The 15,104-nt window shown below is 43.5% G+C and overlaps 1 protein-coding gene across 1 annotated transcript; it reads left to right on the top strand.

Moving 5' to 3' along the window:
- The first annotated feature begins 401 nt into the window (after positions 1-401).
- On the top strand, positions 402-13,914 carry tmem91 (transmembrane protein 91). The gene is made up of 4 exons (XM_043680934.1): positions 402-419; positions 2,281-2,770; positions 8,379-8,534; positions 12,299-13,914. The coding sequence occupies exons 2-4, from the start codon at positions 2,330-2,332 to the stop codon at positions 12,455-12,457; spliced, it is 756 nt and encodes a 251-aa protein (XP_043536869.1). The 5' UTR covers positions 402-419; positions 2,281-2,329; the 3' UTR covers positions 12,458-13,914.
- The last annotated feature ends 1,190 nt before the right edge of the window (positions 13,915-15,104 follow it).

The raw sequence follows: 15,104 nt of genomic DNA on the forward strand, positions 1-15,104 counted from the left end.
GGGGGGTGGGGGGGTGTTTTACGTATGTATGTATCCATATTAGATTAGATTTCCTACAGTGTGAAAACAAGCCCTTCGGACCAACAAGTCAACACCGACCCTCCGAACAGTAACCCACCCGCCTCTGACTAATGCACCTAACAACTATGGACAGAGATGCTGTCTTTGACTGTATATCTATTTGTGCGATTATGTCTATATATCCTCATCAGATCCGGCTGGATTTGGGTTTTAAAGGACATCTGGTTAGATAAGAAAAAAACTCGATCTCCTCAGGGTTGGAGTGCCTTCCTCCTCAATTGTAGCTCTATTCTTTTCACCCATGGTAATGCCCACCCCAGAGCTCTGTGGTATAAAGGAATGTCCCAGTTCTGATAAAGAATCACTGGACTCTGTTTTCTCCCAACTGATGCTGCCAGGTCTGCTGAGTTTCTCTAGCAATTTCTGCATTTCTTTTCAGATCTCCAGCATCCAGAGTTCTTTGTTTTATATTTATCTGTTTAGCTTGTCTGTCAGTGTGTGTTTTTGCATCTCTGATTTTACATGTGTGTCTGCCTGAATCTGAATCTGTGTGTATCTCTGTGTACATGTGAAAATGTGTGGCTGTGAGGATGTGTGTCCGTGTCTCACTGTGTCTGTCTGTGTGAAACTGTCTTTGTGTATATCTCTGTACACATGTGAAAGTGTGTGCAGGTGTGTGGGTATGGATTTGTCTGTGTAGAGGGATTATACGTCTGTGTGTATCTATCTCTGTGTGTTTGCCAATGTGACTGTCTCTGTGCAAATCTCTGCGTACACGTCTCTGTGTATGTGTTGGGTGTGGGAGTTATGTATCTGTGTCTTTCTATGTCTCTGTGTGGATGAATGTGCATGTGGGAGAGGTTGTGTGTCTCCCTACACCTGTCTGTATGTCAGGTAGTGTAGGTATGAGAGTGTGTCTATGTGACTGTCTATGCGTATGTGTCTCTGTGAATCACTATATACATGTCTCTGTCTTTATCTTGGGGAGTATGGGCAGGGAGTTATGTGTCTGTATTGGGGTGAGTTTTGTCTCTACATCTGTGTATGTGTGGGTGTGTTCGCCTGTGTGTTGAAGTTTGTATGGGTTTGTCTGTGTCTCACTCTGTGTTGGGGAATGTTGGGTGTGGATGTGTAAATGTAGGAAGGTGTTGATTGTTTTCCTGTCTCTATAAGTACATCTATCTGCTGTTGTGTGGGAGTGTGTAACTTTTTTTGCTGTGCTATTTCACTGCTTTTTCCACCTGCTAACTACTGATTCATGCAGTCTTGCAAAGGCCTCATTATTCACAAGAGTGCTTGGCATAGCTCTGTTAAACTGTACACTCTCTGCACTTTAAGTTAATTGAGTCATTGGCAAAATTGATGGAACTGGTTCCCACACAGAAAGGCGACAGTTTCAGAGGAGAGCTATTTTTGAGATACTAATGAGAAAACTAGGAAGAGAGACATGATCCAGAGTGCAGGATAAGGCCAAGGGTGAGAAGAGTTGAGTGGAAATCAGAAAGAAGGAAGGCAGCCCCATCCCTGAGGAGATGGTTGTCTTTTCATTCCTAAGCACATTGTCCTCTAAATGTCAACCCCAAACCTTCCCTAAGATCCCAAACCACCACCTACTGCCCCAAGCCCGCGACTTACCTGGGTATGGGGTTCGATGGGCCTCCTCTTTCACGAGTCTGCCCACAGTCCTGGCAGTGCCCACTATGCGGTATAAGGAACGTCCCCATTACAGTCAGTTTGAACTTGAAGCATTAACTCTGTCTCACTCTCCACAGATGCTGCTGGACTTGGTGAGTTTCTCCAGCATTTAAGTTGTTACCACCAGAACAGATTATCTGCCCATTAGCTGTTATTGGGAGCTTGCTGTGTGCATTTGGCTCTTACATTTCTTATATTTTATCAATGGACCCACTTATAAAAAGCAGAGAATTGATCATAAAGTAAGCTGACCAATAATGTTTTTCATCAGCCAGTTCACACACATCTCAAGAACAGGTGAAACTTAAGCCTTTTGGCTCACAGGTAGGGTCACTACCATTATGTAACAAGAGCTCTGAAAACTCTGAAGCAACATCTCCTTTGCTGAACATGTTCAGATATGTTTTGAGATTCCCCCGGGGCAAATGGAACTTGAACCCAGACCTTGTAGCCCAGAAGCAGGGAAAGGTACCAGCATGCCACAGGAATGGTACTACATCTTTTACGAAAACTTGAAGATTTCAATTGTTCAATTTCTAAAAAAAAACTTACTTTGTTTGACAGACACAATGCAGGGCATCTATTAACATTGGGAGGAAGACACTCTTACGGAATGGATGATCTGTGTGAGCTTCAGAGACCCCTGTTAGGAAAGCAGGTGAGTGGCAAACTGTTTAGTCATGTACTGCCTGGCGGAGCCTCAGCCAAGGAGGGGCCCACATCTCCCCATGGCCTCACGCCAATCTGCAACCAGCTGGTACCAGGCAGCTCTCCTGCCAGCACGGACTCCCAGTTGGTCCCACAGCTCTTGGACACATGCTCACTGCAGAACACTGTCGAGTCTCTCTACTGTCCAAGCCTAACGCCGCATGCAGATCTGAGGGTCTGGGCTAGCTCGAAACACTGCACCGAGACCACTTTCACTGAGAATGGACCTGGGGAGCAGAAGGTAGGAAATTCGAAAGAGCCCAAGGTTCTGGAATCGGAGGCTGGTCAGGCAAAAGTTCCGACTGTCTCAGTCGATGTGGAGGACCTTCCATATCTGGACACACAGGTAAATGGTTCCTTGTTTGGAATGTGGGAAAAGCTTTCCACAATATTCTTGAATCCCTAGATACCTTTAATATTGTATTTAGAAATCTATCAATCTCTGCCTTAAACATAAGACTATAAGATATAGGAGCAGAATTAGGCCATTTGCCCAATGAGTCTATTCCACCTTTCAATCATGGCTGATATGCTTCTCAACCTGCCTTCTCTCTGTAACCTTTGATCCCCTTAGTAATCAACAAACTATCTGTCTCTGTCTTAAATACACTCAATAACTTGACCTTCTGGGGCAATGAGTTCCACAGATTCACCACCCTCTGGCTGAAGAAATTCCATCTCATCTCAATACTGAAGGGCTGTCCCTTCACTCTGGGGCTGTGCTGTCAGGGCCTAGTCTCTCCTACAGACACATTCAGTGACTGAGGCACCACAGCCCTCCTGACTGAAAAGATCAGTCCTAATGTTAAATTTTCTTTCAAAGTAGCTCTCAATGCCTAGGAAATTCAAAATATGAAATTCATGAAGTGATTATAAAATTATGCTTCCCTCACTCAATATTAAACTCACTTTTATGAATTTATCTTCAGTATTGTTGATTTTTGCAATAATTCCCTAATTATTCATGTCTGTGAAATAAAGCAATAATTCACATGATTGAAATAACTGGGATTTATTTTAATTAGTTCCCTTAGGAATACAGTAACATTAGACAGAAATTTACAGCAGCAAAAACCCAATAAGATCTGTAAGCACTTTATAAATAGCACAGGTAGTGTGAGAAAAAGAAAGAAGCAAAGGAATGAAAAGAGACAGGGCAAGAGAGAGGGAGAAAGAGAGATTAGATGAAGAGGAAGAAATATAGAAAATAGGAGCAGGAATAGGCCAGTTTGTCCTTCCAGCGTGCTCCGCCATTCAATAGCAACCAAAATCATACTGAATGGTGGAACTGGCTCAAAGGGCCAAATGGCCTACTCCTGCTCCTATTTTCTATGTTTCAATATGATCATGGTTCCCACTTTCTCCCCACACCTTTTGATTCCTTTAGCCTTAAGAACTACGGTGGCTCAGTGGTTATCACTGCTGCCTCACTGCACCAGGGTCCCAGGTTTGATTCCAGCCTTGGCGACTGTCTGTGTGGAGTTTGCACATGCTCCCCGTGTCTGGGTTTCCTCTGGGTGCTACGGTTTCCTCCCACAGTCCAAAGATGTGCTGGTCAGGTAAACTGGACATGCTAAATTACCCATAGTGTTAGGTGCATTAGTCAGAGGGAAATGGGACTGGGTGGGTTACTCTTTGGACGGTTGGTGTGGACTTGTTGGGCTGAAGGGCCTGTTTCCACACTGCAGGGAATCTAATCTAAAAAAAACTATATCTAACATTTTCTTGAAAACATTCACTGTTTTCCCCTCAACCGCTTTCTGTGACAGAGAATTCCACAGGCTCCTCCACTCTCTGGGTGAAGACATCTCTCTAAACTGGAGACGATTCAGAAAAGATTTACCAGGATGTTGCTGGGAATGAAGGATCTGAGATATAAAAATAGATTGGAAAGACTGGGACATTTTATTCACTGGAGTGACCTTATGAGGTTTATAGAATCATGAGGGGCATAGATAAGGTGAATAACAAAGGTGGGAGATTTCAAGGCTAGGGGACATATTTTTAAGGTGAGATGAGAAAGATTTAAAAAGGATATGAGGGGCAACATTTTCCACAGAGGGCAGTTTTCGTGTGGAATGAAATGTCAGAGGAAGTGGTGAATGCAGGTACAGTTACAACGTCTAAAAGAAATTTGGATAAGTTCATAATTAGGAAAGGTTTGGAGGGCTATGAGCCAAGCACAGGCAGGTGGGACTAGTTTAGTTTGGGAACATGGTAGGCATGGACTGGTTGGACCGAAGGGTCTGTTTTCATGCTGTATGACTCTATGACTCAGTCTTAAATGGCCTACTCTGTATCCTTAGACTGTGACCCCTGGTTCTCGACTCCCTGGAATCTGGAACATCCTTCTTGTGTTTAGTCTGTCTAGTCCTGTTGTAATTTTATAGATTTCTACAAGATCTCTCCCTCATTCAACAGAGAAAGAGATGAGAGAAAGGAAGGGAGAGAAGGTTAATTAGGAGAGAAATTAATGGAGAGAAAGACAAATGGAGAGAGACAGAGGGATATAGAAAGATAGAATGAAAGAGAGAGGAAGAGATAGATGGACAGAACAGCAGAGGTGAAAAAAAATCAGCGAGACAGAGGCAGGAACCTTCTGTCCTTCCCTGTGATAGGTTTAGCATTTGGGTCGGGGGTGCACTTAATCAGGCAGCAGATTATTAGGAGCTTCCTTTCACTTCCTTCCTCCTTCCATTTTGGGCAAGTCTTCCCATTCTGATTGAGGCCCTTCAGTGCCCACTTAATGCTTAAATAAGGGCTTCATCCCCCTACCTGGGTATTAACCCAGCAGTGGGCAGGGGGGATTGGCCATGTGGGGAGAACAAGCAAACTGCTGGGTGGAATTTGCAGGGTCTCTGAGTGGTGGTGGTTGGGGTTAGGGGTTGGAGATGCACGTGGCCCTCATTCATAGGCATTCGGTGCTAAATCGAGGGACCTTAGAGATATTCCGCACACCCTTGCTGACTTGACCGTCAGCTGCAGCTGGGATCCACTGATGATCCTAGCCTGGCTTTGTACTGGCAGATGGCACTGCCTCACCACTGGCACTGTGGCCCAATAGAGGTGCCAGGCTCTGAGCAGCTGGCAGGTCTTAGTGAGCAGGTTGGGAGCACCTAAAACCACATCCATAATCCTTCAACCAACATTGTTAATACAGATGATCTGGTCACTATCACTTTCTCTTTGTGGGAGCTTGCTATGTGAAAATTGGTTCTCATGTTTCCTCCAATAGTGACTGCACTTCAAAAGTGTCCCATTGGCTGTCAAGCAATTCAGAGTGTCCTACAGTCAGGAGAGGTGCTATTTAAATGCTAAGCCTTTCTTTATGTCAGTGATAATTTTCCTTGACTTAAGTTGGTGACACAAAATCAGGATAGGTTTAGCTAAGATTGACTAAGAATAGCTGTTCCCTTTAGCTGATGGTACACAGGACATAGGAACACAGATATAAGGTTCTGGGCAAGAGGTGCAGTGAGAATTTGATGAAGAACTCTTCGATACAGTGAGTGGTAATGACTCAGAAAGCCTATCTCTACAGAGAAATCTTTTTTACCTTCTGTTTCTGAAGTGTGTTTGTGTGTATTTGACTGTGTCATTTGGAGATGTTTGTAGTTGGAAATTTTTCTGTATTACTGACTGTGTAAGTTCATCTATATTGGATATTTTTTGATTAAATAATAAAACCATAATTGTTTAATAAGAAACCTGGTTGATAGATCCTTTTAAGTTTCAAACCAGTTATAGAAACAGGGAGACTAAGGTTCAGGTATATAATTCTTTGGAAGTTGCATCACAGGTATACAGGGTATTAAACAAGGCATTTGAGACACTTGCCTTCAGTCCTGAGACTACTGGGTAGAGGAGTTGGGATGTCATGTTATGGCTGTACAGGACGTTGGTGAGGCCAATTTTGGAGTATTGTGTACAGTTTTGGTCACCCTGCTATAGGAAGAATATTATTAAATTGGAGAGGGTGCAGAAAAGATTTATGAGGAAGTTACCAGGATTGGAGGGTTTGAGTTATAGGGAGAGGCTGGATAGGCTGCAACTTCTTTCACTGGAGCGTTGGAGGTTGAGGGATTACTTTATAGACATTTATGAAATCATGAGGGGTATAGATAGGGGAATAGCAAAGGTCTTTTCCCTAGGTTAGGGGAGCCCAAAACCAGAGAGCAGTGGAAAGATTTAAAAGGAATCTGAAGGACAACTTTTTCACAAAGAGGGTGGTTCACACATGAAATGAGCAGCCAGTGAAAGTGGTAAATGCATTTACAGTTTCAACATTTAAAAAACATTTGGACAGATACATGAATAGGAAACGTTTAGAGGAATATGGGCCAAAGACAAGCAAATGGGACTAATTTAGTTTAGGAAACTTGGTTGGCACGAATGAGTTGGACCAAAGGGTTTGTTTCTGTGCTGTATGGCTCTAAGACTCTGTGACTGTGGAACCCACTACTTACGAAGGTGGTAGAAGTGAAGACATTCAACGATTTGGGAATGGGAATGGGACCGGGATTGCTTTACTCCACAGACAGCCAACATGGACTCAATGAGCCGAATGCTGTCCTATGTTGTAATGACTCCATGGTTCGATTTGCTATTGGTGGGATCTTGCTATGTACCAATTGCCTGTTCTCCTGTCTTGTCTTAATTTCATAGTAATTAATTGGCTACTAATCGCTTTGGAATGTCCTGAGGTAGTGCTGGGTTGTTACGTAAATGCCTTAGTTTCTTACAATAAACCTCTTTAAAATACCTCTTTTTAAAATAAATTCTATCTGGTTCTGATTAATGTATTTGGACATTTTATGTTGAGCTAATATGAATCAGTCTCAAGAACACAGCAAACGGAATCACAGAAGTGGCATAGTATAGAAATAGGCTATCATGTCTGAATTGGCTCTTCAAGTGAGCATCGTTGCCTACTGCTAATTTCTTGCCTTTTTCCCATACCCTTCCATGTTACTTCTATCTAAATAATCATCCAATGTCCTCTTGAATGCCTCAATGAAAGAGGAGCAGGGATAAACCAATTGGCCCCTCAGGCCTGTTCTACCATTCAATACAATCATGGTCCTTGGGCTTCAACTTCACTTTCCCATCCACTCTCTGTGTCCCTCGATTCTCTGAGAGAACAAAGACCTGTTTATCCCAGCCTTAAATATATTCAACAGTAGAGAATCCAAGGCCCTCAGGGCTACAGAATTCCAAAGATTCACAACCCTTTGAGTGACCACAGCTCTTCCCAACTCAGTCTTAAATGATCATCCCAATCACCAACCTTTTGGTTACCAGTCTTAATTTGACTGGACATCCAGCAAGATAACGCACTATATAAATAGTGGCCATTGTTAGAGTTTGTGGTGTATTTGAACGTGGATCCATCGGTGAAGACCACTCCTCCATTATGTCATTTCTTACTCTGGGAGTATTTGTGGACATGACGGTCAGAGGTGGCACGTGACTCAGTGGTTAGCACTGCTGCCTCAGAGTGCCAGGGACCCGGATTCAATTTCTGCCCCAGGCGACTGTCTGTGTGGAATTTGCATATTCTCCCCGTGTCTGCGTGGGTTTCTTCTGGGTGCTCCGCTTTCCTCAATCCAAAAGACCTACAGGTTAGGTGAATTGGCCGTGCTAAATTGCCTATCGTGAAAAGTGCATTAGTCAGGGGTAAATATAGAGTAGAGGAATGGTTCTGGGTGGGTTACTGTTCGGAGGGTCAGTGTGCACTTGTTGGGCTGAAGGGCTAGTTTCCATACAGTAGGAAATCTAAATAAATTGCCCATAGTGTCCAGGGATATGCAGGCTAGGTGGATTAGCCATGGGAAATGAGGGGTTCTAGGGTTTGGATGGGATGCTTTTCAGAGGGTTGGTGTGAACTCGATGGGCCAAATGGCCTGCCTCTGCATTGTAGGGATTCTGATTCCATGATGTTGATATTTTCACAGACCAATTATTACAACGATGGGGACAGTGATAGTGATAGTGATAGTGACAGCACACTCTCATTCAACATTCCCCAGGATTATCTGGGACTCGCTGTCTTCTCAATGCTCTGTTGCTTCTGGCCAATGGGAATTGCTGCATTTTATTTATCACAGAAGGTAAGGTGCTGTTTTATTCATATTCTTGCTGGAGTTATCCAGGTTTCATTTGTGAGAACAGATCACAACAGCCTTTTGTATCCTGGAGTTTAAAAGATTGAGGGGTGACTTAATTGAGCTGTTTAATAAAACTGAGGAGGTCTTTCCTTGCATAGTACGCAGCACCTCTGCCTCTGAGCCAGAAGGTCCAAGTTCAAGTTCCACTCCAGGACTTGACGGCAAAGGGAGATGTGTTCACAATGCGGCCAAACAAGTTGACCATTAAATAAAAACCAAAAGATGTGCAGATGCTGGAAGTCAGAAACAAAAACAGAAATTGCCAGAAAAGCTCAGGTCTGGCAGCATCTGTGGAGAGAAATCAGAGCTACGTTTCAGATCCAGTTCTGAGGAAGGGTCACGGGACCTTTATTTTTTAGATTAGATTCCCTACAGTGTGGAAACAGGCCCTTCAGCCCAACAAGTCCACACTGACCCTCTAAAGAGTAACCCACCCAGACCGTTCCCCTACCCTACATTTACCCCTGACTAATGCACCTCACACTATGGGCATTTTAGCATGACCAATTCACATCTTTTTTGGAATTGTGGGAGGAAACCCACGCAGACACGGGGAGAAGGTGCAAACTTCACATAGACAGTCACCCGAGGTGGAATCAAACCTGGGTCCTGGCACCGTGAGGCAGCAGTGCTAACCACCAAGCCACCGTGCTGACCTGAAATGTTAACTCCAATTTCCCTCCACAGATGCTGCCAGAACTGCTGAGCTTTCTATTTTTGCTTGTGTTTGGGGTTGAATATTAACTTGTAAATCTGACCATAAGATGGAGGAGCAGAAGTTGGCCTTTCAACCCATTGAAACTGCTCCACTATTCAATAAGTTCATGTCTGATCCGATAATCCTCAATTCCACTTGAGGGCCTTTTCCCGGTAATCTTTTATTATGTTACTGATTAATAATCTGTCTATCAGAGCCTTGACTATACTTAATGACCCAGCCTCAACTGCCCTCTATGGTAAAGAATTCCACAGATTCACTACCCACTGAGAAGAATTCCTTCATTCTCTTCCATTGGCAGGAGGTAAGAGTGGAGAAAGTCCTGATTTGCCCTGATAGAAAGAAATTGGAGCCTCTACAACTGTCACTATTCATAGGTCCAGGCTACAATTTGCAAGTAAGAATGTATGATACCTCAGTAACTTGAACGCCTTGGATGCAACGGATGGGAGAACTGGAGAACCCAATTAAAGAATAGATACAGAGAAACTACCTCCATTGCTCTGGGCACGCAAACCTGAAATGAGAAGTGAATTTCCAGCTCAGCACTGTCCCCATGACTTCTCCTACCTGCCTACCTTCTTTTGCACCTATCCACTCCACCCTCCTCCCTGACCTATCACCTTCATCCCCTACCCCACTCACCTATTGTACTCCATGCTAATTTCTCCCCAACCCCACCCTCCTCTAGCTTATTTCTCCACGCTTCAGGCTCTCTGCCTTTATTCCTGATGAAGGGCTTTTGCCCGAAACGTCGATTTTGCTGCTCCTCGGATGCTGCCTGAACTGCTGTGCTCTTCCAGCACCACTAATCCAAAATGAGAAGTGAACAGTCAAGGCCTGAAATCACATAGTGCGTTTTCCCACTCTGAAAGCTCCTCCTTTAAATGTCAGTAGGTTCTGGTTGTCAATTGGAGCTTTCCAGAGGTATAGATAAGAGTTTTATCAGGAATAACAGATATTGTTGGTGCAGATAGGATGGGCCAAATTGCCTTCTTAAGCACTGTAACAATTCTGTAAACAGATATGAAGCAAAGACAGGTAAATGGAGTTGAGGTACAGAGGAAGTTTGATCCAATAAATGGGCAGTGACTAGGGCCTGAAGAACCTGCTCTAGCTCCTGCACTTCCAGCTACCTGCTTCATTAAAGGTGAGAGGGCATCTTAGCAGTCACAGCTCTGCTTATTGCTGTGGACAGTATGGAATCGCAGTAGTCAAACTCCATCAGCCATTCAGCTCTTTTAAATAGAATGAACTTCTCCAACTGTGGTCTTTTGAACATGCCCAGTTTTAACTGCCCCACCACTGTTAATTGAGTGTCTAGAACTCCCCCTTGTTCAAGAAGGGGAGTAGAGACAACCCTGGTAATTATAGGCAAGTGAGCCTTACTTCGGTTATGGGTAAAGTGTTGGAAAAAGCTGGAAGAGATAGGTTTATAATCATCGAGAGAAGAATAAGTTTATCAGGGATAAGAACACGGCTTTGTGAAATGTAGGTCGTGCCTGGCAAACCTTATTGAGTTCTTTGAGAAGAAGACTAAACAGTTGGATGAGGATAAAGCAGTTGATGTGGTGTTTATGGATTTCAGTAAGGCATTTGATAAGATTCCTCATGGTAGGCTATTGCTCAAAATACAGAGGCATGGGATTGAGGGTGATTTAGTGGTTTGGATTAGAAATTGGCTAGCCGAAAGAAGACAGAGGGCAGTGGTTGTTGGTAAATGTTCATCCTGGAGTTCCGTTACTAGTGGTGTACCGCAGGGATCTGTTTTGGAGCCACTGCTATTTTTCATTTTTATAAATGACCTAGATGAGTGCATAGAAGGATGGGTTAGTAAATTTGCGGATGATACTAAGGTCAGTGGAGTTGTGGATCGTGCTGAAGGATGTTGCAGGTTACAGAGGGACATAGATAAGCTCCAGACCTGGGCTGAGAGGTGGTAAATGGAGTTTAATGCAGAAAAGTGTGAGGTGATTCACTTTGGAAGGAGCAACAAAAATAAAGAGTACAGGGCTAATGGTAAGATTCTTGATAGTGTAGAAAAGCAGAGCGATCTTGGTGTCCACGTACCATCCCTGAAAGTTGCTACCCAGGTTGATAGAGTTGTTAAGAAGGCATACCGAGTGTTAGTTTTTCATTGGGAGAGGGATTGGGTTTTGGAGCCACAAGGTCATGCTGTAGCTGTACAAAACTCTAGTGCGGCCACATTTGGAGTGTTACATACAGTTCTGTTCACCGTATTATAGGGAATGTGGAAGCTTTGGAAAGAAATTTACGAGGATATTGCCTGGTATGGAGGGAAGGTCTTATGAGGAAAGGCTGAGGGACTTGAGGCTGTTTTCGTTAGAGAGAAGGTTGAGAGGTGATTTAATTGAGACATATAAGATAATCAGAGGGTTAGATAGGGTGGGCAGTGAGAACCTTATTCCTCCGATGGTGATGGCTAGCACGAGGGGACATAGCTTTAAATTGAAGGGTGATAGATATAGGTCAGAGATAGTTTCATTACTCAAAGTAATAGGAGTGTGGAACGCACTGCCTGCAACAGTAGTAGACTCACCAACCTTAAGGGTATTTAAATGGTCATTGGATAAACATATGGATGGAAGTGAAATAGTGTAGTTAGATAGGTTTCAGATTCCTTCCACAGGTCGGCACACCATCGAGGGCCAAAAGGCCTGTACTGTGGTATAGTGTTCTATGTTCTAATTCCCTCCCTCAACCTCCCTGCTTACAACCTCCTCCTTTAAGATGTTTCCTAAAAAAGAATTGAGTTTTTTAATATTTCCTTATATGGTTCACCATTAAGTTTTGTCTCCTGTGAGGCCCCTCGGAATGTTTTAACATTGAAGGTACTATATAAATATCGGCTGTTGTTGAACAAGCAGCTTTGGTTACCCTCATTTCTCATGACATTGTATTAACTTTGGCAACTTCTGTTTTTTGTTCCTTCTATGTAACAATTTCCTTCTCACCTCGTACTCTGCAGACCAGCAAAGCTACAGCCAAAGGAGACTATCGGCAGGCCAGCTCTGCCTCCAGGAAAGCTCTGTGCACAGCCATCTGCTCTATTGCTCTTGGGGTCTGCACCTACATCGGAGGCATGGTGGCTCTGGTGATATACTTGGCAAAGAATGGGCACTCGTAGTGCCAGAGCCTGGCAGGGTCTAGGCTCCACAGGAGCAGAGACTGAGAGAAGAGACTTGCTGGGCAGGTTCTGACTCCCACAGGGCTGTGATACCAGACAACCCATCAGGAGAACCATCTACTATCTCTCAAAAGGTAACCAACTCTTAGCTGCAAGGTCTGAATGGAGCTCAAGCTGCTTTGTGGAACATCTTGTTAGTGTCTCAGCCATTTCGCTGATCCAACAATTGTTTTGATCAACAATAAATGGAAGGTTTCATCTTCAGGGAACCTAGACTAAATCAGGGATCAGAATTCCCATCATGTTGTATGTATATAATTGTCTGTAACAGAGTTACAAAAATCTGGTTGTGGTTTCAAGCCCAAGTTCACACCCAATGCCATTCCTGACAGCATGCTGCACTGTTGGACCTGTCACCTTCTGAATGAGATATTTAACTAATAGCCATTCTCAGATGGTTGTAACAGCTATCATAGCACTCTTAAGGGCAAAGGAGTTCACCTCAATTGTACTGACTAATATTTATGTATCAACTACCAGTCAAAAACCGGTAATTTGGTCATTGTCACATGGGAGCTTGCTGTATGCAAATAGGTTACTATATTTCCTACATTACCACAGTGGCTATTGCAAAGCAAATGAGTATAAATATAGGGAGATCTTGCTAATGCCATACAATACTCTAGTTAGAACCTACCTGCAATACTGTGTTAAAGATTCCAACACTTGCAAAATATCGGCAGCCAAAGTAAAACATTCCTTGGAATAGAGTGCAACTCCCATTGCAACTAAGAGCATTGAAAGCTATCCCACAGATTCAGTGCACTCTTTCTAAAGCTCCACATCGAGGGCTCAAATTATTTTCTCCTCCCCCAGTGCCAGAAATGCGTACATTAACTGCAGTGAAGATTATAACACTCTGCTGCTGCTAATCACTTGGAATAGACTGCAGCAACTAAGATAAGTGCAAGAGCGAAAAGCTTTTAGGTTTCAAGGTGGGATTATAGTATTTGACAGAGAAGGGAATAAAGAATGGAGCAATTTACGTTTGAATAAACACTAGATTCACTGAAAGCGTTTTAAAATGAGAAATGTGACATCAACTATATTCACCAGCATAATATTACACAAATTTTTTTGGAAAATTCATTCCAGAGATGTGGGTGTCATTAGCAAGGTCGATATTTATGGCTCATCCCTAGTTACTGTTGAGTAGGTGATGATGATGATGGTTTCTTTCTTAAAGCTTTTTTGTCTTTTGTGAAAGCAAGTCCCTGCGATATTGGGGTGGAGTGTTAGGATTTGGATCTAGCAACAAAGGAGGTACTTAATGTTACCTTGTCCAAATTGGGGTGGAGTGACAGTTGTGGTGTTTTCACTGACCATGCCGACCTGATATCCTCAATAAATTTAACAGTGTTTGCCAGCATTTGACCCATGTCCCTCTCAACCTTTCCTATTCGTATACCCACCCAGATGCCTTTTCAATGTTGTAATTGTACCAGCCTCTACCACGCCCTCTGGCAGTTCATTGCATACACACACCACCCTCTGCATGAAAAATTTGTCCATAGGTTCCTTGTAAATCTTTCCCTTCTCACCTTAAACCTAATGCCCTCTAGTTTTGGGCTGCCCCACCCCAGGAAAGACCTTGTCTATTTACCCTATCCACACCCCTCATGATTTTGTGAGCCTCTATAAAGGTCACCCCTGACACTCCCAGGAAAACAGCCCCAGTCTCTCCCTATAGCTCAAAGCCTCCAACCCTGGCAGCATCCTTGTAAATCTTTTCTGAACCCTCTCAAGTTTTACAACATCCTTCCAATTAGCAAGGAGACCAGGATTGCACACTGTATTCCAATACTGGCCTCACCAGTATTGTGTCTCTACAGGACAAGAGCTCCCAACTCCTATTCTCAATGGTCTGAACAATAAAGGCAAGCATTTCAAATGCCACCTTCACTCCACATTTAAAGAAAGAATCCACATTTCCATAGCTTTCTCCATGACTATAGGGCATTCTAAAACCTTCCCAGCCAAATAAGTTACTTTCACTGTTGCAATGCAGGAGATGCGGCAGCTACTTTGTGCATAGCAAGATACCCAAAGATCATATGACAATGAAAGTTATCATCCTCACAAATACAAACGTGGGGAAATCCTGCTGCAGCTACCATCACACACAGCTTGGCCGCATGTAGTTCAAGGGCAGAAGCAAGAAAATTTAAATCCAATTGGGTTCCATCAAGACAGGTACAGTATGGGTTAGATACTCAGAGTAAAGTTCCTCTCTGGTGCTAAGGGCATACTTTTCAGTGGTAAACTGTGATCTCGTGGGAGACCTGATTTGGGTTGATCAATCCTTTGCATTTCTTTCAAAATAATTTCCAAAGCAGCTGGAGACACTACTGTGATCAGCAGGTAAGTTGTTGGGACTGGTCAATAGTAATCTTCACCCTGCTCAGTCCTTGGAAGAGGACATTTGTTTCCCAAATTATAATAATCTCTATTAATCCCAAACCCCACAGAGGCCACGTGTTTTATGCATTCACTCATTGATAGGGGAATTGAGGAACATTTATCGGCCCTACTCATGTTGAAGACCAGTTAACATTAGAAGCACAAACTGCCCCACTTGCAGCTTCAC

The sequence above is a fragment of the Chiloscyllium plagiosum genome, chromosome 41, assembly GCF_004010195.1.
Source record: "Chiloscyllium plagiosum isolate BGI_BamShark_2017 chromosome 41, ASM401019v2, whole genome shotgun sequence".
Classification (NCBI taxonomy): Eukaryota; Metazoa; Chordata; class Chondrichthyes; order Orectolobiformes; family Hemiscylliidae; genus Chiloscyllium; species Chiloscyllium plagiosum.

Bases quoted from the DNA above. Each gene is read 5' to 3' on its own strand.
- tmem91 (XM_043680934.1), top strand. From the start codon at position 2,330: ATGGATGATCTGTGTGAGCTTCAGAGACCCCTGTTAGGAAAGCAGGTG. The intron at 2,771-8,378 runs GTAAATGGTTCC...ATATTTTCACAG, and splicing joins TTCCATATCTGGACACACAG to ACCAATTATTACAACGATGG. The intron at 8,535-12,298 runs GTAAGGTGCTGT...CGTACTCTGCAG, and splicing joins CATTTTATTTATCACAGAAG to ACCAGCAAAGCTACAGCCAA.